Source organism: Zootoca vivipara, chromosome 16 (genome assembly GCF_963506605.1).
Source record: "Zootoca vivipara chromosome 16, rZooViv1.1, whole genome shotgun sequence".
Lineage (NCBI taxonomy): Eukaryota > Metazoa > Chordata > Lepidosauria > Squamata > Lacertidae > Zootoca > Zootoca vivipara.
Genome location: NC_083291.1, coordinates 42,509,287 through 42,535,246, shown reverse-complemented (window position 1 = coordinate 42,535,246; position 25,960 = coordinate 42,509,287). Strand labels below are relative to the sequence as shown.

General features: G+C 46.1%; 1 protein-coding gene across 1 annotated transcript in view; it reads left to right on the top strand.

Moving 5' to 3' along the window:
• The first annotated feature begins 4,595 nt into the window (after positions 1 to 4,595).
• The window catches only part of DNMT1 (DNA methyltransferase 1), a 44,101-nt gene continuing 22,736 nt past the window's right edge, over positions 4,596 to 25,960 (top strand). The window contains exons 1-15 of the mRNA XM_060269086.1: positions 4,596 to 4,707; positions 11,207 to 11,249; positions 11,378 to 11,485; positions 13,470 to 13,746; positions 14,533 to 14,605; positions 15,082 to 15,184; positions 15,525 to 15,565; positions 18,973 to 19,024; positions 19,987 to 20,070; positions 20,159 to 20,268; positions 21,077 to 21,195; positions 21,914 to 22,006; positions 24,360 to 24,511; positions 24,942 to 25,129; positions 25,726 to 25,915. Coding sequence (XP_060125069.1) covers positions 4,661 to 4,707; positions 11,207 to 11,249; positions 11,378 to 11,485; positions 13,470 to 13,746; positions 14,533 to 14,605; positions 15,082 to 15,184; positions 15,525 to 15,565; positions 18,973 to 19,024; positions 19,987 to 20,070; positions 20,159 to 20,268; positions 21,077 to 21,195; positions 21,914 to 22,006; positions 24,360 to 24,511; positions 24,942 to 25,129; positions 25,726 to 25,915 — 1,680 coding nt within the window. The 5' untranslated portion in view covers positions 4,596 to 4,660. The remainder of the gene's footprint in view (positions 4,708 to 11,206; positions 11,250 to 11,377; positions 11,486 to 13,469; positions 13,747 to 14,532; positions 14,606 to 15,081; positions 15,185 to 15,524; positions 15,566 to 18,972; positions 19,025 to 19,986; positions 20,071 to 20,158; positions 20,269 to 21,076; positions 21,196 to 21,913; positions 22,007 to 24,359; positions 24,512 to 24,941; positions 25,130 to 25,725; positions 25,916 to 25,960) is intronic.

Below are 25,960 nucleotides of genomic sequence, written 5' to 3'. Positions count from 1 at the left end.
GGCTAAACTACTTTATTTACATATAATGCACTTGGAGCATTCTGACTCAGCTCCTTCTTCAGACACCAAAGAGAAAGAGACAAAGGACAATAGTCCCACATCATAGAACACAGTAATACAAACATCCTGTCTCCGTCACTTCCCACTATGTAGAACAAAAACATAACTGCCATGTGAGAAAAACAATCCCATGACTGCAAGCATGGGACAAGAATCCTAACACTCTCTGACTTCCGGTCTATCGCCAGTGCCGTCCGGCGGGGTTTGCCTTGAGCTCCGAGGCAACCCGGCTCCTCGAGGCGGGGGGGAGGGCTGTGAAAGCAACGTGGCGCCCCGTAAGAGCCCCAGATAGAGCGTTCTGGGAACGAAGAGCTCAGCGGCGCCCCGTTTCGTGATTCCCCTACTCGCCGGTAAGCCCCAATAAGAGCGCTAGAGGAGAAGGGTGGTAGTCGCGGGGGCCATTTTGAGCACCAGCGTTACCCTGGAGTGAAGCTTCATGCTGGAGGCGGAGAGTGATAGATTCTCACAAAGCAAAAATTGGAGAAAATTTGGACAGGTCGTGAGTAAAAGGATAATTGGACTTAATTTTTAATTGGATAATTTGGTCCATGGGAAGAGATTTAAAAACGGGAGTCAATCTCTACCCACTGATTGATTAGGAAGCAGTAAAATGTCATAAAGCTGGAAACAAAGTTGAAGAGATTTTAAATCCCCAAAGAAAGACCTTAATTTCCCCCCTAAAAAGCAGGGTGTACCCTGTTTCTCATATTTTAAGACATACCCATAAAATAGGCCATAGCAGGATTTTTAAGCATTCAAGGAATATAAGCCATACCCCGAAAATAAGACATAGTGATAGGCGCAGCAGCAATGCCGGCCGCGGCAGGAGGAGGAAAAAAATAAGACATCCCTTGAAAATAAGCCATAGTGTGTTTTTTTGAGGAAAAAATAAATATAAGACGTGTCTTATAATATGAGAAACACGGTAGGGGAGTAGACTTCTCTGCTAAAAAGGAAAATCCGTGAAAGAAGGTGATGGGGGGGGGAAAGCCCCTTTTCAACCCTGGTGCCAGCAGCCCAGGAGCAACAGCGAGGAAATATTGAGAAGTAATTTTAACAGCTGTCAATAAAAGTTGAGACTGATTCTGGATGATATGTGAAAAAATTGAATTGGTATAAGGACTATGGGAAAATTTCTAGCCAAGATGGATTCTATTGTTTTGGAAGATTGAAACTCATCTCCATTCTGCCCTTGAGTTGGAAAGAATGTCAACATCCAGAACATCTGTTTTCCAACAGACAGTGTTAAAACTATTGGGAGACCTTACAAAGGGGCAGCAACAGTTCAGCCTACAGTTATCAAGTGTTTCGGACCAGGTACAGGAATTAAAAGAAAGTATTGAGAATGAGAGGGAAATTGAAAAACAAGTTCCTGATGATGTGCAACAAGACAAAGTAAAGAAATAAGAAAGAGCTCAATATGAAGAGAAGAATTATCAAGATACATTGTGGAATATGGACTTTGTGGAAATGGAAGATCAAGAATGGGAACTGATTTCATGGGGAAATTGGGAAGAATGGAAAAATACAATTGGGCAAGGGAGTGAAATTGAGGGGTTGGAGAGGCAGAAGGAGGGGAGGATAAAGATTTGGGTTCTAAAATGGGAGAGAGTGGGGGTGGGCTGAGAAAAGAAATTGCAAAATTTTAATAAAGGCAGGTTGAAAAATGGTTTTGAAATCTTGGCTGTATAATGGAATTGCTGTATCAAATGGGGGGTTCTGGGGGGGGAGGGAGGTGGAGGTGGGGACAAACCCAATTATAAAATGGACCACCTTCGATTGCCCACCTTTCATGGGATTCTCTTGTGGCAGGAAGGGGCCTGTGGAGGGGGGGTAAGAAGGTGGAAAATATGTTAAGGGAAAGGGATAAGTCTAGAGATTAAGTATAGCTTTTGGAATATTTGTTTAAAGAATAAGAGACAAAATTGGGATGAAGAAATCTGCTATGATTATTAGTATGAAACTATGAAAATCAGAAGGAAGGGATTTGAGGAAGTCACCAAGATAATGTTAAACAAAGTAAGAGATTGAAAATGTGATATGTATTATTTGTTTGTCTGTTTCTTTTTAATGTATGTTTGGATATATGTTTAATGTATGTTTGGATATACAGTGACACAGTGTGGTGGGAAAAATAATTACAAGGGATTTATTATTATTATTATTATTATTATTAGTGTATTTCAGCCCGTTCAATAACTGGCGCTAGAACATCCTGGGGTTCAGAGAAGCGCTTGCGCAGCGCTTCTCCGAACCCTGGGACCTGTCCTTGCTGTTGGCAATGGGACCCTTGGTCTGACCTAGTGCAGCAGTTCTTGTGTTCCTAGGCAGCACCAGAAGTGCGAGGGCAGCTGTGCCATTAAAGATCAAGGGACCATTGATAGCCCCACCAGGTTTGGGGGCTCTTGTATTAGCTCAGCATTACATTAGCAATTTATTTCAAATTATAAATTCATTATAGTGAGAGAAGAACAGAGTGTGGGACACACTTAGAGGAGGAGTTCTTTGCATAATTTGCCTCTTGTAATGTGCAACTTTATTCTTGGATGCCAAAACCCATGATTGCAACATGGTGGATTTTTTTTTAAGCAAACTCTTTTATTTTCCAATATGTACTGTATGAAGAAAAAAGAAGAAATACAAAAACTTTCCAACCGAAATACAGTCAACTTATAAAATAAAGGGGCGCTAGAACATTCAGCCTTTTTCGGTGGCAGCGGCGCGTGGGGGGCTTTTATTCCTTGTCTAATTTATTGTTCCTTTCCCCCCTCCCTTTGATCCTTAATTTATCCCTAATTTTCTCCCCCCGTTCCCAAACCCGAAGCCAAAGTCCCCCCCCTTTTTTTACCTTTACAGCCCGGGCTCGGCTGGGGGGTGCGGGGGATATTTCTTCCTTTACCCCCTCCGAAGCTTGTGTTTGGAGTGCGGATCCCTCCCCACCCTGTTTTCGTGCACTTTTTGCGCCTGCCGTTTGGTTCCTATTTTTTTCCCGTCAATAGCGCTGCTGCTGCCAGGGCCCAGTGGCCGAATTCTGGCTCCTGGATGGCCCAGGCGGCTGCTCCGGGGTGTACGCCCAGTTTTTCGGGGGGTGGGGGTGGCTCCCGCTACTTTTGTTGGCCTCCGCTGCTGTTTTTCAGTCGCCTGCTGCGTTCGGGAGGGAGCTTTACTGTCCGGGGGGCTTGCGCCCACCCCGGCGCTTTCTGAGGGTCCCACGGTTGGCGCTGAACATTCGGTGGCCTCCCCGCGCCTTTCCTGGCCGTTCCGGCCCAGCGGGGGTCTCCAGGTTGCTTGCGCTGTTTGGGCCTCAATTTTGGGCCTGTTAGTGAGGAGAAGCCGGGGCCTCGATTTTTTGGTCGTCCCGGCTTCCTCCTCAGGCCCTTGGGCACGTTGAGAGAGGGCCTGCCCTGCTTAGGGGCCTTGCTGCCTGCTCCTGCCTTCCACCTGGTGGCCTCTGTTTTAACTGCTTATTGAGCCAGTGCAGGGCAGAGGGATGGGGGGGTGGGGTGGGGTGAGGAGAGCGCGTGTGTGTGTGTGTGTGCGCAGTCTCTGCGTCCAATCCCTGTGTCCGTGGGGCACATGCTCAGTAGCGCGGAAAACGGGACACAGGGAATCTGGATGCAGAGACACTTGCACTTTATTATATAGGATTATTAAAGTTTGTTATTTTTCATTAAGCACTTTCCCAGGAGCAACAGGGCCATCTGCTGGAATTTTGAGGAAATGACAGAGAGGCGTGGGGCCTGTGGGCTGGAGGCTCCTCACTCCTGCATGGGGGTCGGGTCTGGTCCAAGACATTTTGGTACCTGAGAAAAAAATGGTACTCTCCCCTCCCTGCCATGGAAGAAGAGGGAGTGAAGATCGACATCAGGAACAGGGGGGGGGGAGGTGGAATAATGATCCGCACTGGAATCTGCTGCTCCTGTGGATCCTGGCCTCCTGTCGGCAGCCCGGCAGCCGCGCTCTCTCGCTGTCCCGCGCCCCCTGCGTTTCAACCTCGCAATAGACCCCCAGCTGAACCCCGAGTGCCAGCCTCCCAGCCGCGCTCCGGCCTCGGTTCGCTGCGCCTGGCCGGAGTCTCAGAAACGCGGGGTGCGTGGAGGAGGCCATGGGCGCGGAGCGAAGCCAGGCTGCCGCCCTTGCCGGACGGGGACAGGCGGACCTCTCGCCCAAGGGCCGGGCCTGAGGGCTGCCTTTCCCGCTTGCCTCGGCTCCAGGGGAGAGTCTGTCCGGAAGCGGGAGATCCGGACTCCGAGGAGGCCCGAAAACAACCCCCCCCCCCCCAGGGTCCGGCCTTTCAGTTCCATACTGCACTGTATATACATATACTGTACGTAGACAGATAGACAGGACAATGGTACATCCCACCCGCCTCTTCGGCCTCCCCTATCACCTCTTGCCGAGTCCTCTCTCGCGCCTCTTCCGCTCCCCCCCCCCACCTATTTGGTTTCTCCCTCTCCGTGAGTGGCGGCTGGTGAAGGCCCGCCCCTTCCTCCCCAATTCCGGATGGTCTGTCTCGAGGCTCGCTCCGCCCCCTCCCTCCCCGACGCGCGCGCGCGCGAATCCGTCTCCTCCCTGCCTTCCTGCCGCCTTGCTGGTCCCGATGCCCGCCCGGGCCGCCCCGCTGACCCCGGAGGAGCTGCGCAGGCGGTGAGTGCGGATCCCCTCGCGGGGGGGGGGGGAGAGGTGCTCCCCCCGCCCAGCCTCGCGTCGAGGGGTCCCCAGCCCCGCTTCCCGCTTTCGCCCCGAGGGCGCGTTGCTCCCGCCGAGGCCGAGGGGTCCCTCTGCGCGGCCTCCCCTCCCCGGGGCTCCCCTCCCTCCCTCCCTCGCCCCCCCCCGAAACGTCCCTCCTCCGCCCCGCTTTCCCTGCTCCGTGTCCTCCCAGCCAGCACACCTTCCAAGCAAAGTTTTCCGAAAGGGGAGCGAAAGGCGGGAGGGAGGAAGGGGTCCCTTGGAAGCCGAAATTGGGATTCTGCCCCACCGACCTTGGTTTCCTGTACGAGTGGAGCGGAGGGGGTTGCCGGAGGGAGCATCGACTGCCTGGAGACCCGCATTACTATGGGGGGCGAGTTCTCCCCCTCTGAGAATTGCAGTGCCCCAGTAAGGAAAGCGCTTTCCCGGAAAGGGGGGAGGTTTCCCCTTTTATTTCCCTTTCAATGCATAATTGTACGGGTGTTCCTAGACCTGCATTGCTATGGCTGTCAAATCACAAAACTAAGGGTGTTTAGTTGTCGGTAAATGTCCCCAAGAAATTAATTGCCAACTTTCAGCTCCCTCCACCCCCCCATCCCTTCTGTACGGGCTGGTGCCCCAACTTTTTCTTCGTTGGGGTGCAAAGGGGAGAATCAGCAGAGAAGCCGAAAGCGGCCCTTCCGTTTTCTGGGGGCTTTGCCTTTCCCTTGCTCACTGGGACCCTTTTTCTCTCCTTGTGCAGCACTTAGCACATGGGGCAGGAAACGGAGGAGAGTTTCTGATCTAGTGGAAAGCCTGGCTTGGCGGGAATGTGCCTGTGTGTCTTGAGAGGAAGGGTTAAGAGGAAGCCAGGGCTGGTTGGTTCTCCACTTTCGAATGTCCACTGAATTTCAATGGAGCCCTTCCCTCCGCTCCCCTTGGGAGGTGTTTTTTGGTGAGCTCCCCCCCCCCCCCGTCTAATCTTTCCTACCTGTCATTCCACATAATAGTAGCTGTCTATTTCAAAACAATTTCCTTTGTCCTCTGCTTGCTGCTTCTGAACCTGATAACTCTGCTCTGCTGCCAAAAGGGGTTGGGTCTGGGATGGGAGGTCGGCGCTGCCCTCTCTTGCTCCATTGGGATTTCTTCCTAGCTACTTAGCCTCTTCTCACCCAGAGGATGCCAGTTGCTTCTTTACACTGAAGTAATGCTGCAGACCGTTACTGTTTCTCAACTTATTTTTGAGCTTTTGGTCTTATTTCTGAAATTGTTGGTAGCAAATATTTATCAACATCTTTAATTGTATTCTGTTTTCTAACTTTCACTTTTCTCCCTCAGATGGAGAAAAGTGAAAGTTAGAAAAGTTGTAGCTCAGGGTCTGTCATGTCTGTGTCATGTCTCTCAGAGCCAACTTAGGTGGTCCTTTGGGCCCGATTGCAAAATGGAATCTAGAAAGTAAACAAGCTAGCCTTTGCACAGCCATGCAGAGACCAAAAGAAGGAAATGGTTATTTCTCATTTCTTTCCTTTTTTCAGCTTCTCATTAAGTTGCCTGCAAGCTAGCCTGCGTTCCACCTTGAAGGCTCTAGTATGTGCATTTTGCCCACCATTACAGTTGTGAGGCTGTAACTTGTGCCACATGGTGCATCTGTTCGTGTATCTACTTCCTGAGTCTCCCTCTCAGAGCAGTGCACGGGGGCAGCAACCGCTGCTCTGCTATTGTCTGGAGTCAACAGTCTGGGAGGAACTCGCTTGCCTTTCCCTTATGAGAGCCAGTGGTGGCTCTAAACTTCAGCTCTGGGATTTTCCTAAACTATTTCCCCCCTTTCCGCATTTTTCGATTGTCTGCCCTCAGTGGGAACATATCATTCTTGGAAGAGGAGGGGCTGATGGTAGACTTTTGTCCAACACAGAAACATGTTCTCAAACAAAACCTCTTCAGCTTCCATTATTTCCCATCTCTGTGTTGCCTTGCACACAAGTTTGGTCTATGGTGCTTTCATTTGGAAGGGGGCTTCTGAGTGAGGGATGCTGGGCCAGCTGCTCAGCCTGTAAGTTCTATTCTAACAGTTCAGACTTCTATTTCTCTTTGGCAAGGGGGTTGTGGGTAGGTGGCATTTCTTAGGATTCTGAATTTGACCCAGTAGATTTGCATTGTTGACCTTAAGCAAGGTATACATTCAGCGCTTTCAGTCATAGTTAGGCAGTCGGTTGAGCATGTCTGATAATGTCAAATTTGAGGAAAAAATAATTCAGATTTGCAGCTTCTCTCAGGAGTCTTCAAAGAGATTCTTCCCCAAGGAGAGAAGGCATTGGAAGTAGTTGTATTTTAGCAGCAAGACCTCTTGCCTAACAGGCTTCCATTTCCATTCTGCGCCAGGAATTGACGACTTCCTTGACATTGCAGGGAGAAGAAGCAGATAAAGATAATGAGAATGGTGGGGGTTAAACCATTCTCTGAATTCCTCTCTGGGCTTGACAGGAACGGACTTTCATCCGCTGTTTGCCCTGAGGTCTGGCACTTGCTTCCCCATGGAATGTGAGGACAGGCAAAAGCACTGGAGGCAGAAGCACTTGGTCTGCCACAACACCCCAGACTCCTTTTCTGGAAGCAGAGGTCACCCCATTAATTGGATTTTTAAATTGGCTTTAAAGTAATGGGGGTGCTGGAAAAAGATGCGATGATAAACTGTGGGACATTCAGTTGCATGGATCTAAAGGTATGAACTGAAATAAGATTTTATTCAGTGCGAGAGACGGCTGGGAGAGGGAAGCCCATGGTTTGTTTATTCTAAGCTTCTTTTTATATTTATGATTCGGCAACCCTCTCTAGAATGCAAGATGAAAAAAATATTTACAAGTGAGGAAGGAAGAAATTGGAGTATTCTTGAGATTAATTAGCAAGAATGAAGACTGTGTGACTTGAAAGAAGGGGGAGGGGGAATCTGAAGTATGCTGGAAACATATGTGTCCTTCCCCCCACCTCCACTTAAAACATCGAAAAAAGAAAAAGAGACTAAGATTTGTTTGTGCTTCTGACAAAATGTAATTTAAGATAAAGGATAATTGGTCATAAATTTCAGCTGTAAGGAAGAAAGGAAACGGGGCTGTGGGAGTGGTGTTGCAGAGATACTGAGAGTTGCAAAGGAAAATCTCCAGCACATTCGAAAATAGCCCACTTGCCTAGGCTGAAGAAAAAAATGGCATAACGGTAAAGGACCTCTGAATAGTTAAGTCTATAGGTACCTATTTATCTACTTGCATTGGCGTGCTTTTGAATTGCTAGGTTGGCAGGAACTGGGACAGAGCAATGGGAGCTCACCCTGGATTTGAACTACCGACCTTCTGATCCGGCAAGCCCAAGAGGCTCAGTTAGCAGGATGTTGTCTGTTCTGAGAGATTGAAGCAAGGGATGGAGAGATAAGTCCTTTGAGAAATTTTGAGACTCAGTTCTGCCCCAAGTCATGATGGGAGGCAGCATGAGCTGGCAAGTGAAAGAGACAACACCATATGCAGTGGTGCCTCGCTAGACGAATTAAATTCGTTCCACGGGTCTTTTCTTATAACGAAAAATTCATCTAGCGAATCCCATAGGAATGCATTGAATTTTTTTTTAAAAAAATTGCCCATAGGAACGCATTAATTGAATTTCAATGCATTCCTATGGGAAACCGCGATTCGCTAGACGAATTTTTCGTAAAACGAATTCGTCTAGCGAGGCAACCTCCGCTAGAAAAAACCTTTCGTTAATCGGAAATTTCGTTAAGCAAGGCATTTGTTAAGCGAGGCACCACTGTATGGTCAAAAGGGAATCTCCATGGACATAACAGTTTTTCACATGCAGGACAGAACAAGGATAACAGTTTGAGTTCCTCACTTGAAGTTTTATAAATTTATATAATATAACAACACAAATGGAAATCATTAATTAATGCAGCTGTTGATTAAAGGATTATTATTATAACTGAAATATAACTGACATTAATGGGATTATGAAACACAGTGACATAAGATCAGAACTGCACCCAGTCCATCCTGCAGGGAGCCACTTTAACTAAAATGTATTAATTGGAAGTTGGTTGGCATTTGAATAATTGTATTAATTGGGAATTAATTCATATTGTTATAGTTTGGCTATTATTGAGGGAATATTGGAAAACTAATAAAAAATTATTTAGAAAAGGACTTCTCACCTAACAGAGATTTCTTCCCTACAGTTCACTAAGTTGTAAAACAAGAATGTAGACTAGTGTGCTAAGGATGTGGTGGTGGGCCACTTTGGATTTGTAGGATAAGTAAAAAGAGACATGGAAAAAATATCAAAATTGGATGCAGTGTTGGAGGGGGGGCCCTTGCATGTGGCGGCCCTGCCTTGGCCTCAGGGAATGTCACAATGGGACAGGAATTAAATGTGCAAAGTGCAAGCAAGTGGCGCCCTTTTTGCCTTGGCTCATGTCCTGGGGCAAAGTGTGTCAGCAGCTCTTTGTTTTTGGTTGAGGGGGTGGTTCCCTGGTAGGCATCCAAAGAGAAACCTTTTGCCTCAATGGAGTTAAGGAATTAGTCAGTTTCTGAAAAATTTGGTCCTGTTCTTACAAGCATGTGTGTCTGTACACAGCCGGAAATGACAGAAAGTGCAGAAGAGGGTCTCCAGAGTTGCTTTCTGGAATATATTGGTGCCTGTATGTAGCTGGGGCCTCTGTTGAATCATGTGCTTTGAGGGAAAACTTTCATATGTCATTTTGTAGATTTCTGGCTTCCAGCTGGAAATGTTTGACTCTTAAGAAGAGGACGCATAGATTTTGGGGGGAGTGGAATTCAAAGCCTAAGGTCTCCATGGGAATCCACCAATACAGATACACCAGTACAGGAAGAAGGTGACCAGAGGGAAGCATAGTTACTTCACAACAGCGTCTGTTTTAGGAAACAGGTTTTCTAAGTGCATTGTAGGGGGTTGGACTAGATGATCCTTGTGGTCCCTTGGAACTCTATAATTCTACGATTCATCTATCCCTTGGCCTTCATCAATGGAACCTAAATTGGCATGTCAGCAACTCCACTGCTGCTTCCTTCTGGGTCTAGGTTGGGGTTGCCAACATGGTGACATCTGGATATTGTTGGATTTCAACTTCCATCAGCCCCGGCAAGCCTGTCCAATGGTCAGGGATGAACGGGAGTTGCAGTCAAACAATGTCCCACAGGAGATGCTGGCTGGCTTGCCCTGGTCTAGGTGCTGCCTCTGAAGGGCTGAGGTTGGCTTTGGCTGCCCCCCAGCCAACACTTCCTGGGAAATTAGTGAAGAAGAAGAAGAAGAAGAAGAAGAAGAAGAAGAAGAAGAAGAAGAAGAAGAAGAAGAAGAAGAAGAAGAAGAAGAAGAAGAGTTTGGATTTGATATCCCGCTTTATCACTACCCGAAGGAGTCTCAAAGCGGCTAACATTCTCCTTTCCCTTCCTCTCCCACAACAAACACCCTGTGAGGTGAATGGGGCTGAGAGACTTCAGTGAAGTGTGACTAGCCCAAGGTCACCCAGCAGCTGCAGGTGGAGGAGCAGAGACACGAACCCGGTTCCCCAGATTACGAGTCTACCGCTCTTAACCACGACACCACACTGGCTCTCCTGTGGGACATTGTTTGACTGCAACTCCCGTTCATCCCTGACCATTGGACAGGCTTGTTGGGGCTGATGGAAGCATTCCACAGATTTGAAATAATCCTTGCTAGCCAGCTAGAACATGCTCTCAGTTTGTGGGTCTGTGAAGGGGGGGCGGTAGCATGGATTTCCTCCCTAAATTGAACACTCTAGACCCCCACCCCAGCTGTTTCTAAGGGATAATCTTTCTATATAGGCTTCTATCCCACTCAATTCCAATTCCTTCCCTCAGAATGGTTTTGTTGGATTGCCATCTTAGTGCATATGGCAAATAAAGCAACAACAAAACAAATAACAAAATGGAATGCTAAGGTATGCTTGGCTTCTTCCTGGATTCTTTGTCCTTCCTGGGCTTGGATGACCAAATTCTGGTGTCAGCTGAGGGAGACATCCATTTTCGCAGCGCTGGTGGGGAGAACCAACCATTAACGGGACTAGAGTAAGGGAGGTGGAAGTAACTTATTTTATTCTTTCAGCCAACCTACCTCCTTAGGCTCTGCTGTAAGCCAGGTGGCCCTTGGGTACTATTGATAGATGACATGGTGCAGATAAAAGAACCTGAGACATCTGGAGGGGTGCAGGTTCTCCATTTCTGCAAATAAACGCAGCTTCCCCCCCCCCCGAGTCCTATTGCCCAGTCATGAGGGCAGCAGGGAGACGTGTGTTGGTGTCCCACATACTGCTGCCAAGCCCCTCTTTCCCCCTTCCCTACCCCAGTGTCACCCAGGAGGTGAGATGCCACCTGTCTCAGCCCTCTGAAGCTCCATTGGTGTGGATCGAGCTGTAAGAGCCTATTTCCTAATGAGGAACTGTTTTTTTGTTTTTAAACAGGCTAAAAGATCTAGAAAGGGATGAAGATGGTCTTGGTGAAAGAGTGAGTGCATGCGTGTTCCCCCTCCCCCTTTTAATGGAGAGTCATGCCAGTGCCTCCTTGCAGCCCCCCCCTGAGAAGGTGTGAGTTGCCAGTTGTAATATGCTCTCTGTCTGCCTCTCTGTCTTTAGGAACGTGTTAAGGAAAAACTGAGTCTGATGCACGGCTTCTTGCAAGCTGATGTTCAGAATCAGCTGAAAGACCTGGAGACCAAGTTTCACAAGGAGGAGCTTTCAGAGGTAGGTAATTTTAGGGATGGGTCATTTCCTCCTGTTTCATTCAGATACTGTCCTGTGGGTTTGACTGTGCTTGCCTTCCCATTTGGATTTCTAAAATGAGAAGGGTTCTCCAGTTTGCTGCAGTTATCAACTCATTTATTTCTTTTTTCAGGTGGGGAGATAATAACTTCATTCACTCTTGATCTAGCTAGCAGTGGGAAATAAATTATTCTGCTGGGCAGATCAGCAGATGGTTTGTGGGGTAACGTGGCAGTAAAATACATGTCTTTTGTGGCCATGCTTCCCTGCAGACCACCTGATTCACCTGGCAGCAAAATAATAATAATAATAATAATAATAATAATAATAATAATAATAATAATAATTGATTTGATTGATTGACTGCTGCTGCTGTACTGTTGGGCGAATTAGGTGGTCTATGGGGTAGCACAGCAAAAAATAAATAAATTAAAATGGCACCTAGACATTTTGTTTTGGCACCTAGAACACAAGTCCCAGGAGCCACATGGTTCCTAGCTTTCCTTTTCTAGTTTCTTACACTGCCTTGAAGGAAACTGAAAAGCATATAAATTGTTTTTTTTTAATCTAAGGCAGATTGTAAATTCCATAGATTGCTCTAGATTGCATTTAGTTGTATGAATCTGCATTAGGATCATAACTAGGATGATAACTCCACAGTATTCTATTAGGCAATTGCCAATATAATATATTTCTGACTCTTCCTATACATATTCAAGGACATTGCATTGTAGGCTAAGGGCTATTTCACACAGTGTTTGAAACTCCCATTGTTCTCAGCTCATTTTGTGATTGGTAATTTCATTAGCTTGAGCAGTTTCTGAACTTTGGGTGCAGTACTGTGCCTAAGATTTCAGATTAAAACTGCAGAGTGGAAGGAAAGCTGGACCTTTTCAGCCTCCCCACTTCTAGCTACTATCTGAAGACTGGAGAAGAGACCGTCTTAAGAATGTCAGCGGGGTGGGCAAGGGAAGCATGGCTTTGTTTTTTGAAGTCTTCAGATGAGGACTAGACAATGTGAAACATGAATATGAGATTTTAGCTGCAGTTCATTCATTTCCAGCTTTATATTCTTGTTATAAAAAGTGTGCCTAGACATTAAGTTGTTGCACCCATAACCTAGTTCTAAGGTACCATTTAGCTCCCAGCCTTCATATCTGTTTCTAACACTGATTTCACACTCTGCCCTGGCATGTGGACTCTACACTCATACCTCGGGTTACAGCCACTTCAGGTTGCGTCTTTTCGGGTTGTGCTCTGCGCCGAATCCGGAAGTACCAGAACAGGATACTTCCAGGTTTGGGGGCGTGCGCAGAAGCGCTAAATCTCGATTTGCGCTGAAGCGCCAAATTGCGACCTGCGCGTGCGCAGACGTGGGTTGCGAATGCTGTGGGTTGTGAATGTGCCTCCTGCATGGATCACGTTCGCAACCTGAGCGTCCACTGTATAGTGTTGTGCTGTGAGAATAAGTTTGTGTGTGTGTGGGGGGGTATTATTATTAAATTTTGTATACCGCCCTACATCTATAGCTCTCAGGGCCGTTGGCAGCATACTGCATGTTATTGCATGTCAAAAATATTGTGTGAGTGAAAGGATGTATGTGTAGATCTGACTGTGATTTATATCTTGGCCAGGCAGTTCATTTGCTGTAAAGGAGCATGGACAGATTGCCCACTGTGTTCCACAGTTGGGTAATAATCCGATTTATTGTCTGAAACTGGTGTGGCATTCACATTGCAGTATCGGTTTTAGACATTTTGAGCTGCCGATACGTCTTTGCTCCCCATCCACCATATATTGGCAGCTCAAATTGCCTTCACCCGAGCTGGCAGGTTGCGTCTTTCCTCTTTTGCTCCCAGCGGAAAGACGCAGCAGGTTGAACCGGGATCTCAGAATTTCTTATCTCCCCCCTCCTCCTTTGAAAAGTCCACTGCGCTCAGCCTGTTCCTCTTTCCCTTTGCTGCAGGAACTGTACCTGGCCAAAGTCAAAACCCTGCTCCACCAAGAACTCGCTTTGGAGAATGGAGGTAACCTGGAGCTTGGCCAGAAGCCCAACGGCTGCACAGAAAATGGTGCCTATGGCAGTGATGAAGAGCCCGAGAGAACAGGCAGCAAGGGAGAAGAGGACAGCACCATGGAGGTGGAGGAGGCAGCTTCGTCTTGCTCCTCCACACCGTTGGCCTCACCCTCTATGCCCAAAGCCCGCAGGGGCAGGAAGAGCAAGTCCAACAGTGAGAACAGAAGTACGTCATTTAGAGACTTGCTTTAACATGGCTCTTGGGAGCCTCCACTACTTTGACTGGATACATAGCATAAATGGCAGGAAAGCCAAAACCTTCTGGAAATGGAGGGTGTTTCTCTCCCCACTCCCCCTCATTATTTAGGTTTCAAATAAATGAGGGCAATGGGTTAGTTGAAAAACGATGTGGCATAGTTACTTCTGTAGACTTGTTTGCCAGAGGATGGCCTTAGACTAGTTTTATTAGCAGAGCATAGCAGGTTCTCATTTACATTCAGCCTGGACCAAAGGAGCCATCTGCAGGATCTGCTCTTAGCTCCTATTCATGAAATGGCTTGCTGTCACCTTGCATACAGAAAGATTTTCATCCTGCTTTAATAGCGTGAAACATTTTGGGTTTTTTTAAAAGGAAAATAGGAAGTGATGGTGATGATGATTTTGAGAATGCAAATTATGTTTCAAAATTCAACAAGCCTGGGAATCTGAAATAGCTCCGAGTCCCTTCCCTTTTTATTTTTCTTTCCCTTTGGCAAAAGCATCAGGGGTCCTGTGACATCTGGAGGGCACTGTGTTGGGGAAGGCTGCTGCAGATAGTGATGACAAGCTCTTTGTAAGGAATATATGCCTTCATGTCTGTCCTTCAAGTCTGTTTCAGATTAAGATTCTGCAGATGGTAACAGAAGATGGGTTTGTTTGGGCTTGGCCAGGGGGGGTGTAATCTGCTTTAAGCACTTTGAAACCTTTTGTGTAGGGTAACTGCAACTGATTCTATTTTTAAATTAATCTGCAGGATCCCCAAGCAGTTCAAGGATCACCCGTAGTTCCAGCAAGCAACCAACCATTGTAGCTATGTTTTCCAAAGGGTGAGTAGGTTGTGTGTAAACCTGGTGTGACTGTTTATATGTGGGTTTTTCTTAAAGTGAAAACCTTAGCAGCATTAAGGTAAATTCAACAGTATAACACACAGTAGAGAGATATAATTGCAGGGGGGACGGGGTGACTAAATTAAATGGATTTTTTTAGTTCTTAGAATATGCAGAAAATATGGGAAAATTTAAAGAACCATGGAAGGGGAAGGAGGGGAGTTGATGAATGTACGGCTACAATAGTGGATATTTAATGATGGAAATGTATATTGAACATTTTCAATAAAAAACAATTAAAAGAATTAAATTAAAATGTCACATATCTTTGCCTATCCAGTTCATGCTGCGTAATTTGAACATGGTTTGTAAAGTTAAAACCCATTTAGTTTTTCTTAGCTTTCCATGCTCATTAATAAGCACAGTGAACATCTTGTCAAAATAACATTACCTAAATTAATTCCTTTTTGCAATAGATCCAATAAACGCAAATCTGAGGAAGTGAATGGAGACCTGAAACAAGAAATTAGTGTAGAAAATAAGGAGGAGGAAGAGGAGGAGGAGCAGCCTGGAGAGATGGTAAATGCTGATTGCTTTATTAGTTTACTCCACCACCAACAGAATGCTTGAAATGTATGCATGCAACTTCTGAATACTCATTTGCATTTGGAATTTTGGATTTAATATTGCTGTTTCACCCAGGAGTGGGGATAAATTATGGGCCCTTGAAAAGCCTTTGCCAACTTGGTGCCCTCCAGATGTTTGGGACTTCTGTTCCTCTCAGCTTGGTGGGAGCACCTGGAGGCTTCCAGATTGGTGAAGGCTGCCCTAGAAGGTTAATACTGTACTTCACACCTAATTTTAAAGAAAGAGAAAATGTTTATTTCTTCTCAATACCATCTTCCTTTTTGCTCTCAAGGAACAAGATGAGAAAAGAATCAAAATAGAAGCCAAAGAAGGGTAAGTGACTGGGCAAATGAGAGCTCATCAGCTTTCTCTGCACATAGGTTTGCTAGCAAGAAATGTAACCATTTTCAACAGTGCACACGAAAAGCAACACTATCTTTTTGTTTTTGGGAACAAACTTAGGCCAAAACTAAACATTTACGACACATGACCACCACAGAAAATGACAGATAACAACAACAACAACAACAACTTTATTATTATTATTATTATTTATACCTCACCCATCTAGCTGGGTTTCCTCAGCCACTCTGAGTGGCATGCAGCACATATAAAAACATAGTAAGACATCAAACGTTAAAAACTTCCAGATATAGGGCTGCATTCAGATGTTGTGTAGTTCTTTATCTCCTTGACATCTGGTGGAAGGGTGTTCCACAGGAAGGGCTCCACTGCCAAGAAAGTCCTCTGTTTGGTTCCTTGTAGCTTCACTTCTTGCAGTGAGGGAACAACCAGAAGGCTCTCAGAGGTGGACCTCAGTGTCCGGGCTGAATGATGGAGTTGGACATGCTCCTTCAGGTATACAGGACTGAGGCTGTTTAGGGCTTTAAAGGTCAGCACCAAAGCATTGAATTTTGCTTGGAAATGTACTGGGAGCCAGTGAAGATTCTTCAAGACTGGTGTTATATGGTCCCGGCGGCCACTCCTAGTCACCAGTCTACATGCCGCATTTTGAATTAGCTGTAGTTTCTGAGCCACCTTCAAAGGTAGCCCCATGTAGACCGCATTGCAATAAGCAGGAGATAGCCAGATCATGCATCACTCTGTTGAGACAGTCTGTGGGCAGGTAGGGTCTCAGCTGGTGTACCAGATGGAGCTGATAGATAGTTGCCCTAGACACAGAATTGACCTGCACTTCCATGGACAGTTGTGAGTCCAAAATGACTCCCAGGCTGCACACCTGGTCCTTCAGGGGCACAGTCACCCCATTCAAAACCAGGGAGGTTCCTGTCCCCCCCAGAACAGTACCTCTGTCTTGTCAGGATTCAACCTCAATCTGTTAACTGCCATCCATCCTCCAACTGCCTCCAGACACTCACACAGGATATTCACTGCCTTCACTGGTTCCAATTTAAAGGAGAGGTAGGGCTGGGTATCATCAGCATATTGGTGAACACTCAGCCCAACCCCCCTGATAATCTCTCCCAGCAGCTTCATATAGATGTTGAAAAGCATGGGGGAGAGGACAGAACCCTGAGGCACCCCACAAGTGAGAGCCCAGGAGTCTGAACACTCATCCCCCAACCAATTTCTGGATACGGCTCAAAAGGAAGGAGCGGGACCACTGTATAACAGTGCTCCCAGCTCCTCTAGTCAGTCCAGAAGGATGTCATGATCGATGGTATCAAAAGCTGCTGGGAGATCCAGCAGAACTAGGAAACAGCTTTCACCTTTGTCCCTAGCCCATCAGAGATCATTGACCAGTGTGACCAAGGCAGTTTCAGTCCCATGTTAAGGCCTGAACCCTGATCGGAAGGGATCCAAATGGTCCACATCCTGCAGGCATGTCGAGTTGTTCAGCAACCACATGCTCAATCCCCTTGCCCAAGAATGGATGGTTTGAGACTGGGCAATAGTCAGCCGTATTGTCTGGGTCCAAATATCTATCTACTTATGGCCGTCCCTCAATCCAGTTCCCAAAAATCTAGAGCAGTTTACCTGAGGAGACTAGGATAGTTTGCTGATTACAGACTAGGGGTGTTGGAGCCAAACTTACGTCATGCTTAGAGAAGACCCATCAAAATAAATGCCACTTTACCAGACACATGCAACCTCGGCCCTCCAGCTGTTTTGGGACTACAATTCCCATCATCCCTGACCACTGGTCCTGTTAGCTACCGGTAGGGATCATTGGAGTTGTAGTCCCAAAACAGCTGGAGGGCCGAGGTTGCCTATGCCTGCACTTGACCATGACTTTATTTCAGTGGGTTTGATTGAGTCTAAATCCAACACTCAAGCCACTGGTGTGGTGGGAGACCAGGGTTGAAATCTCCACTCAGCCATGATGTTTTCTGGCTGGTCTTGTGCCACTTACAGTCTCTTAACCTAACCTGCCTCACATGGTTGTGGGGATGAGAACCACACAGGCCACCTTAAGCTCTTTGGAAGAAAGGGGGGGATATAAATGTAGTAACTGTAGTAGCAGTAGTAGTATAGTGATGATGATGATGATAAATAGATTTCCTGAGGGGCACATGCCAGTGTTGGGTGTGGCAAGAGTTAAAAGCAAGGAGTTTGCCCCTGTTTCCCCCGCCCCCAATTGAGCAGCTGGAAGGGAAAAGGGTTGTTCTTGCTGGAGGCTCAAACTGATTGCTTGCAGGAAGCTTTTGAAATTGGGCTGAGAGCTGCCGGCTGCTCACCCACCCCTGCATGTGGGGAAAAGAGGCTTTTAATGTTTAATAGATTACTGTGTTTTATTTTTCTGTTGGAAGCCGCCCAGAGTGGCTGGGGAAACCCAACCAGATGGGCGGGGTATAAATAATTTATTATTATTATTATTATTATTATTATTATTATTATTATTATTATTAAAAGAGGGGAGGTGCAAGAGAGCCTGTAACACAGCAGCAATTGGGCTTCATTGGGCTCCTTTTCTCCCATGTAAAATAAAAGGTGCAAGAGGGAGCAGTGATAGTTCATGTTCTTTTGAGCTCTGGCTGTCTTGTCCAAAGAAAAAGCAATCCCGTTGCACCCCTAAAATGAAGGGGGGGGGGAAAAGCCCTGTAAATGTTGCCTCTCGCTTGAGGAGAGAAATGAAGCATCTCCATATTTTGGAGAGGGGCTGCGGTGGGTGTTCGGATAACACCAAGCCACTCCTCCTTGGCTAGCTTCAAACATCTGTACAGATGCACTAGTTAGCTCTGTGATGGGAAGAAAGGAGAAATTTGCATGTAGGAGGCGTAGGGGAGAGAATCGGTTCCTTCCCCGAATCTGGTCCTCTCTAGATGTTTTGGACTACAGCTCCTGTCAGGCCCAGTCAGCAGAGCCAAATGTCGGATGTTGGGGTTGTAGCCTAAATCATCTAGAGGGCCTCAGGCTGATTACCCTACAGAAAAACTATTGTTTAGAGACCAGGAACATCAGGAATCCCAACCAGGTCAGAAGCGCTTTATTTTCATTCCTTAGGCTAAATAAAGAAACACAGAATGATGAAATGGAGCAGTCAGCCTCTGCCCTGTTCATGCATTGATGGAAGTGAGAGTACAGGGTGTAAAATGGCTCCCCAGAATACACAGTTTCTTTAAGCTGAAAGTTTCTTTGTACAGTATATGAAAGCATGTTACTGCAAGGACTTATCAAAGTCTCTGTATCCTGTGACTTAAACAATATTATTCCTGTGATAGCTTATATTACCCAACTTGTTGCACTGTATGAGGGTTTTGTTTTGTTTTTTTGCCCAGGTCTGAAATAAAAGAAGAAGCAGTCCAGGTTAAAACTGTGCCACCTGTTAAGGTAAGTAAGTGTTGTTTTTATCTGGTTGGAATACTAGACGTTTGTGGTGTGCATATGCACAGACTCCGCCCTGGAATGACTGGAGCATCAGCAGTTCAAGAAGAAACTATTTTTTCTGATTTTCAGGACAGGCATTTAATGCCTCTGTCAGGTGGAACTTTGGTTGGGTTCAGATATACTGCATCAGCCTTGCTCTGATCACCATATCTTGGCCTTGGTTTACTGTCTTTAAGAACAGAAAAATAGTGAACGAAAGTGGCATAGCTTTGCGTGTTTTGTTCTTACAAATGAGTCAGAAAAGCAGCCAAGCATTCGGAAGAGCTCCATAAATGATGGCTGGTACAGTGGAATGGAATGTAAGGACTGATGAAATGCTGTCTCCCCCTTTCAGCTAGATTTAGCCAACTATGAGTGAGCAATCCCTGCATTTTCTAGAAATGCCACTTATGCGCATGAAACCTGTTGCGCATCCTTTCTGGCCAGGTACCAGTGACCCAGAGCAGTACAGTAATAGCTTTTAAACCAGGGATGGGGTTTGCCCTGCAGATGGTGATGGACTCAAAGTCTCATTATCACTGACCACACTGGCTGATGGGAGTTGGAGTCTAACCACATCTGGAGAGACACAGGTTCACTGACCCTGTTATCATCCTTACCCAGCCTAGTTCCCTTCAGATGTTTTGGACTCCCGTTTCCCATCAGCGCAGTTGGCATGGCCAGTGATCAGGAATGATGGGAATTGGAGTTCAGCAACATCTGGAGCGAACCTGCTGTTTTTAGTATGATTTTTGTAAGAGGACCTATAAATGTTTTACGTTGAAATGGTAGTGTCTACTGTCACTTAAGTAACAAATACCCAGAGTTATTCAGGCACATCAGAAGCTTATTGGCAGCACCATTTTTAGATCCTGGTTACCTGAATTCACCACCTTGCATTTTCTCCTTGTATCTTTCTCTTCCAGACCACACCTCCCAAGTGTGTTGAATGCAGGCAATACCTAGATGACCCTGATCTCAAGTTCTTCCAAGGAGATCCTGATGATGCCGTAAGCAGATCCTTTGCAGATGAACAATAAGAATTCTGTCTTGCTGGTTTATGTGTAGAATAAAATGCACAATGTTGTATCTTCCTAGCTGGATGAACCTGAGATGCTGACAGACGAGCGCTTGTCCATCTTTGATGCCAACGAAGATGGGTTTGAGAGTTACGATGACCTGCCTCAGCACAAAGTGACTTCCTTCAGGTGAGGCCTCGTGCTGACTTGCCATTAAGCAGGGGTGGTTAACTTGTGCTCTTCCAGTTGTTCTTTATTGTTGGACACTGGCTCCCACTAGCCCCAGCCAGCATGACTAGTGGTCAGGGCTGATGGGTGTTGTAGTTCAGCAGCATTGAGAGCATGCCACATTAGCAGGCACCACTGCGAAGCCTAGGTAATTGAATCTCAAGGTGGGACAACTATGGAAGGAGTCATGAATACTGAAAATTTGCTGCCTGGAGGACTGCCCCTCCCCACATCTCTGAGACTCCAAGCAGGAAGGATGCCCTGAGGCTTAGAAACTAGAGGGTGATAAGGGCAGAAGGAAGCACATAGAAGCAGGTAGCAGTCTGCTCAAAAAAGAAAGCTTTGAATGTCCATTTATTTCTGATCCAGAGGTCTACAGTGCTGCTGTGTGTGTTTGCTTGCCAAACAGAAAGGGCTGACATTGGGCAGGGGCGAGGGTGCAGCAGTATGGGGCACATTATTAATCAACACAACCCCTTGAGGATACGCCAATGTGTTCCTAGGTTAGGGGCTGTGTGCTCCATTGTAGCCTCCAAGCATCCCCACAGAAGACTGGTAGGGATCCTTGGGGCACCTGCTTCCCAGAATACACAGTTTCTTTAAGCTGGAATCACTTGGTTTGCCACCCTTTGCCCCAATAGCTGCAGAAGCACTTTGTACACACGTTACAGCTATATTGATGGGAAACTGGAGGTTTATTAGTTGGCTGTTGTAAATGAAAGGGGTATAGACAACCAAAGACTATGCAACCTTTTCATTTTCTGTGCAGTGTTTATGATCGAAAAGGCCACCTGTGCCCATTTGATACTGGTCTCATAGAAAGGAATATCGAACTCTACTTCAGTGGTGCAGTAAAGCCAATATATGATGATAACCCTTGTCTGGATGGTAAGTGTGGCCCTTCAGGGAGGTTTTCCCTACCCCCCCCCTATTTAATTTAACGATTAATTAACGATCAGCAGAGCCAGCGTCTTGTTGGAATTCAGCTCCAGCTTATTGGGCCCCATCCAGACCATTATCCCAGGTGACCTGAGAAGGGGGAGAGACATGAACACCTTTCCCCAAAGCCTTTGGTACCCCCCTACAGCATGGAGGCATTTGCCGCTCCTTGGACCCATCCTGTCAAGTCACAATGGGCTGCAGTCCAGAGTACAGGTGGTGGGACAAGCAGGTGGTGGGAGAGCATTTCAGAAGCTGCAAGTACACTTAACCCCGTGTTTGCTTGTTGCATTACTAGACGAGCCACTGGATGCTCCTAATTAGCTAAGCATGGTTCATTCATGACAGGAAGGTCAAACGTTTTGTCTTTAATTAGCCATTGTAAATCAAGGAGCAAGATATTTGCAGCTTCCCAAGGGTAAGACGGACCAATTAAGTGCCTTGGTTTTGGTGCAGGTGTGGATCTGGTGACTTGGTGGAAAAGGAAGTCAGCCCACTTGTATTTGCAAGCTTCCAAGGGAAGCAAAGAACCCTGAGAAAAAGCCAGAGGTGGTTGCACAGCTCCTGTTGCTCAGCGTGGGCTTATTAAAGCACATGCATCCACCGTGGCCTAGCAACTCAGTGAGTTTAAAATATGATGCCTCTCCATTCTCATCACTGATTTCAGGGGGTGTCCGAGCCAGAAAGATGGGCCCCATCAATGCATGGTGGATCACTGGTTTTGATGGAGGTGAGAAGGCTTTGATTGGATTCACCACAGGTAAGCTTTCAAGGAAATCATCATCCCTTTCAGTTTTATCTGTGTCCTGCTTTTTCATGCTCAGGGCATACTTGGAATGGCTCACAACAGCACCAGAAAAATCTACAAAAATTCCTCCCAGTAGCACCTTAGAGACCAACTAAGTTTATCATTGGTATGTGCATGGACACGAAAGCTCATACCAGTGACAAACTTAGTTGGTCTCTAAGGTGCTACCGGAAGGAATTTTTAAATTTTGTTTCGACTCCGGTAGATCAACATGACTACCTACCTGTAACTAGAAAAATCTACGTAATGAAATACCAGCAATATTTCAAGATAATTCACCAACAATTACAAAATATAAAAAAATTCAAGAAACAACCATACAAATATTAATAGGCCCCCCAAAATGTATTAATAAATATGAACAAATACAAAAATATATAAACAGCAGAAAAAATATTACATATTATCTGAAATTAAAGTTTTCCCCAACAACAACAACCCCCTATAAGCCATTGACTCTTATAGACAGGGGGGACCCAGGCCCTGCAGAACTCCCAGCTCAGTCTGGGATTTGTTGAAGAAACTACTGGCAGAGATGAAAAGTGTCTTCTTCTACCAACCCCAATTCTTTTGCATGCTGTGCTCAAAATGGGGGTGCCAATCCCCTTCCCTTTCCAAGGGGGCTTAATTGAGTGGCCTAATTGTGCCACTTCGTCCCTGATCACCTCCACCACTTTGGGCGCTGCTTATGTGAGCAAGCAATCCTCACAAATTCACAGCACGACCGCATGTGCTTGACCAGCCAAGGAGCAAGACATGCTGCCGCACATCTTTACATCCATGTTCTGTCCAGGAGCTACCAAGGAATTGACCTCAGGGAATGGCGAACTGTTTGGAGCAGTGTTGCCAGGCTACAACTCGCATCAGCCCCAGCCAGCATGGTCAGTGATTAGGGACAATGGGCACTGTAGTTCAGCAACACCTGGAGGACCACAGGCTCCCCATCCCTGGTTTAGAGATTTGAGAATGCTTGGTTGCCTACATCGCTTGGTTGCCTACATGTTTAGGAGGAGGGAGTTCCACAGCCGAGTGCCATCATGTAGAAGCATTCTTTAAGAACCAAGTTGTGCTCAACTTAAAAAGAGAAAAGCATTCTTTCAGAGCAGTGTTTCTCAAGCCGTTGACTGAGACTCCCCAGTGCTCCTTGGGCCACATTCAGGTGGACTTCAGTGTCTCAGCAGGAGATGGGTAGAAATACTTTGAGAGACATGTGGGAAGAGAAATATATAAAACAGGCATAGGCAACCTTCAGCTCTCCAGATGTTTTGATCCCTAGCTAACAGGACCAGTGGTCAGCGATGATGGGAATTGTAGTCCAAAACATCTGGAGGGCCGAAGGTTGCCTATGCCTGATATAAAAGATAAAGCCTACTGGTTCAACAAATTCTGTCTTAAATGAGTCACAATACCTCCAGAACAAATGCCTGTTCTTAGGGTGAGGAAAGCTGAACTATGGAACTCCTTGCCACAAGGAAAACATTGTTGCTAATAATTTAATCATTTCCAAATATGAACTAGATATCAGCAGAAAGGGGTGTAACCCATGCAGGCAATAGTAATAGGCAATTACTGCAATAAGATTCATTCCAAAAAATATTATTATTATTTTTTTACAAGAGCTTTTCATATTATAAAACTTGCTTCTTCTCCATTAATAAAACTTTCTTGTCAGTTTCACAGGAGCTTACTGTTATACAAAATTTGCTTCTCCAATAATACAGATTTTTGGTATCTGTTTCACATAATTCGCTTTTCAGTTATGCACCTGCAAAAATATATATACGTAATAGCTCCCATCAGTTACCAGTTTTCTTTGTTCATAAACTCAAAAGATGCTGGCCTTGTTGCTGACCCGGTGAGGTACATTAAATATACATGTATTAAAGTTGTTACAAACCTCATTCTATTCTCTTTCATACAAACAACGCTTGCATTCAAATTATATTACATGAGATTCATATCAACCTTACAAATGCCTTCTTAAATTTTCTGTCTTGGGCAACTGCCAGGGTTTACCCTTCTGTAAATATATCTCTGTGAGCCATGAGAACTGAATGAAGCCTCCATGTTCATTGGCAGTGTATCTTGATGGCCCTGTGATGAGGACAAGCAATCTTTGTGCCTTCTGGCTGGCTGCTGTTGGGAACAGGGTGCAGGGTTAGACCTCTGGTCTTGCTCACTAATGCAGTTTTTGTCATTCTTAGGTGCTCACACATGTTGCTTAATCATCCACTCAGTTCATGGCTAAGTATGTATTTCTACCCAAGTCTCGTTCATTGGGAAACACATTTGCATTGCATTCTAGCCTTTGCAGATTATATCCTGATGGAACCAAGTGAGGAATACGCCCCCATCTTTGCACTGATGCAGGAGAAGATCTACATGAGCAAAATTGTTGTTGAATTCTTGCAAAATAACCCTGATGTCAGCTATGAGGACCTGCTGAACAAGATAGAGGTTAGTCCAGCAGACCAGGGCAGCTGTGTCTTGTGTCTGTAAGAAGCCCGATGTCAAGGAACTCAGATCAGCATACATTGTCTATCCATCTCAATTCTTTTTGTGCTCAAAATAACCCTATGAGGTAGTTTAGACTGCCATTGTGTGTCCCCATCTTGAGATGGCTGAGCAGCCATCTTTGAACACCAGGCAGTTGAGAGAGAACAGATGAACCTGCTATTGCAATGCTTTTTTGTTCTTGCTTAACATTCTTCTCCTGAGTTGCCAGTTTAAAACCAGTAGAAAACCAATAGCCGCCCAGAGTGGCTGGGGGAACCCGGCCAGATGGGTGGGGTATAAATAATATATTATTATTATTATTATTATTATTATTATTATTATTATTATTATTATTATAGAATTGTTAAATTCCCTCTAATTCTGTCTCCAGACTACTGTCCCTCCTGCTGGATTAAACTTCAACCGTTTCACAGAAGATTCCCTCCTCCGACATGCCCAGTTTGTGGTAGAGCAAGTGGAAAGCTATGATGAGGCAGGAGACAGTGACGAGCCTCCTGTTCTCATCACCCCCTGCATGAGAGACCTGATAAAACTGGCAGGAGTCACGCTAGGCAAAAGGTACGGCAGCAACTGCACTCTGCATTCTTTGGTGCTCAGTATTCCCCACACTCAATGTTCGGGAGGTGGGCTCTAGACTTTCTGTTTGGTACTGTCTCTTTCTATGTGCAGGGAATGTTTTTTAGGGAGAAGGATTCAATCATGTGACCTGATGTTTGGCACAGCACAGCAGCGCCTCATGCTGAGTCAGCCCATCTAAACCAGTCCTTACGCCAGCTGGATTTCTGAAAGGAGTCTTTCCCAGCCCCACCTGGGGACTATGAGGGTTGAGCCTGGGACCTTTTCCTTGAGCAGCGTGGCCTCTATCACTATGCTAGAACTCCCCCTGCAGATCAGCTGTGTGCTATTTAGAGGAGCACGTGGGTGAATTTCCCTTTTGCCTATATGAGGATAGAATACCGTAGACGATGTGGTACCTTCCAGGTGTTGGTGGCGCTACAGCTCCCATCAGTCCCAGGTAGCCCAGCCATGGGTGAGGGGTGCTTAGTCCCTGCAACTTTTGGAGGGCACCAAGTTGGCTGGAGAAAGGGGGGATTCCAGTGTTTTCCCTGTATCCTGCAGGTGCTTAGCTTTTCACATCTGTCTCCTCCTCCTAGGCGAGCGGCAAGAAGGCAAGCCATCCGGCACCCTACCAAGATCGACAAGGACAAAGGCCCCACCAAGGCAACCACCACAAAGCTGGTCCATTTGATCTTTGACACCTTCTTCTCTGAGCAAATAGAGAAAAATGAAAAGGAGGAAGACAAAGAGAACGCCTTGAAGCGCAGGCGCTGTGGGGTTTGTGAGGTAACAACAAAAAGAGAGGCTGCCTTTTTAACCCAAACACCCTGT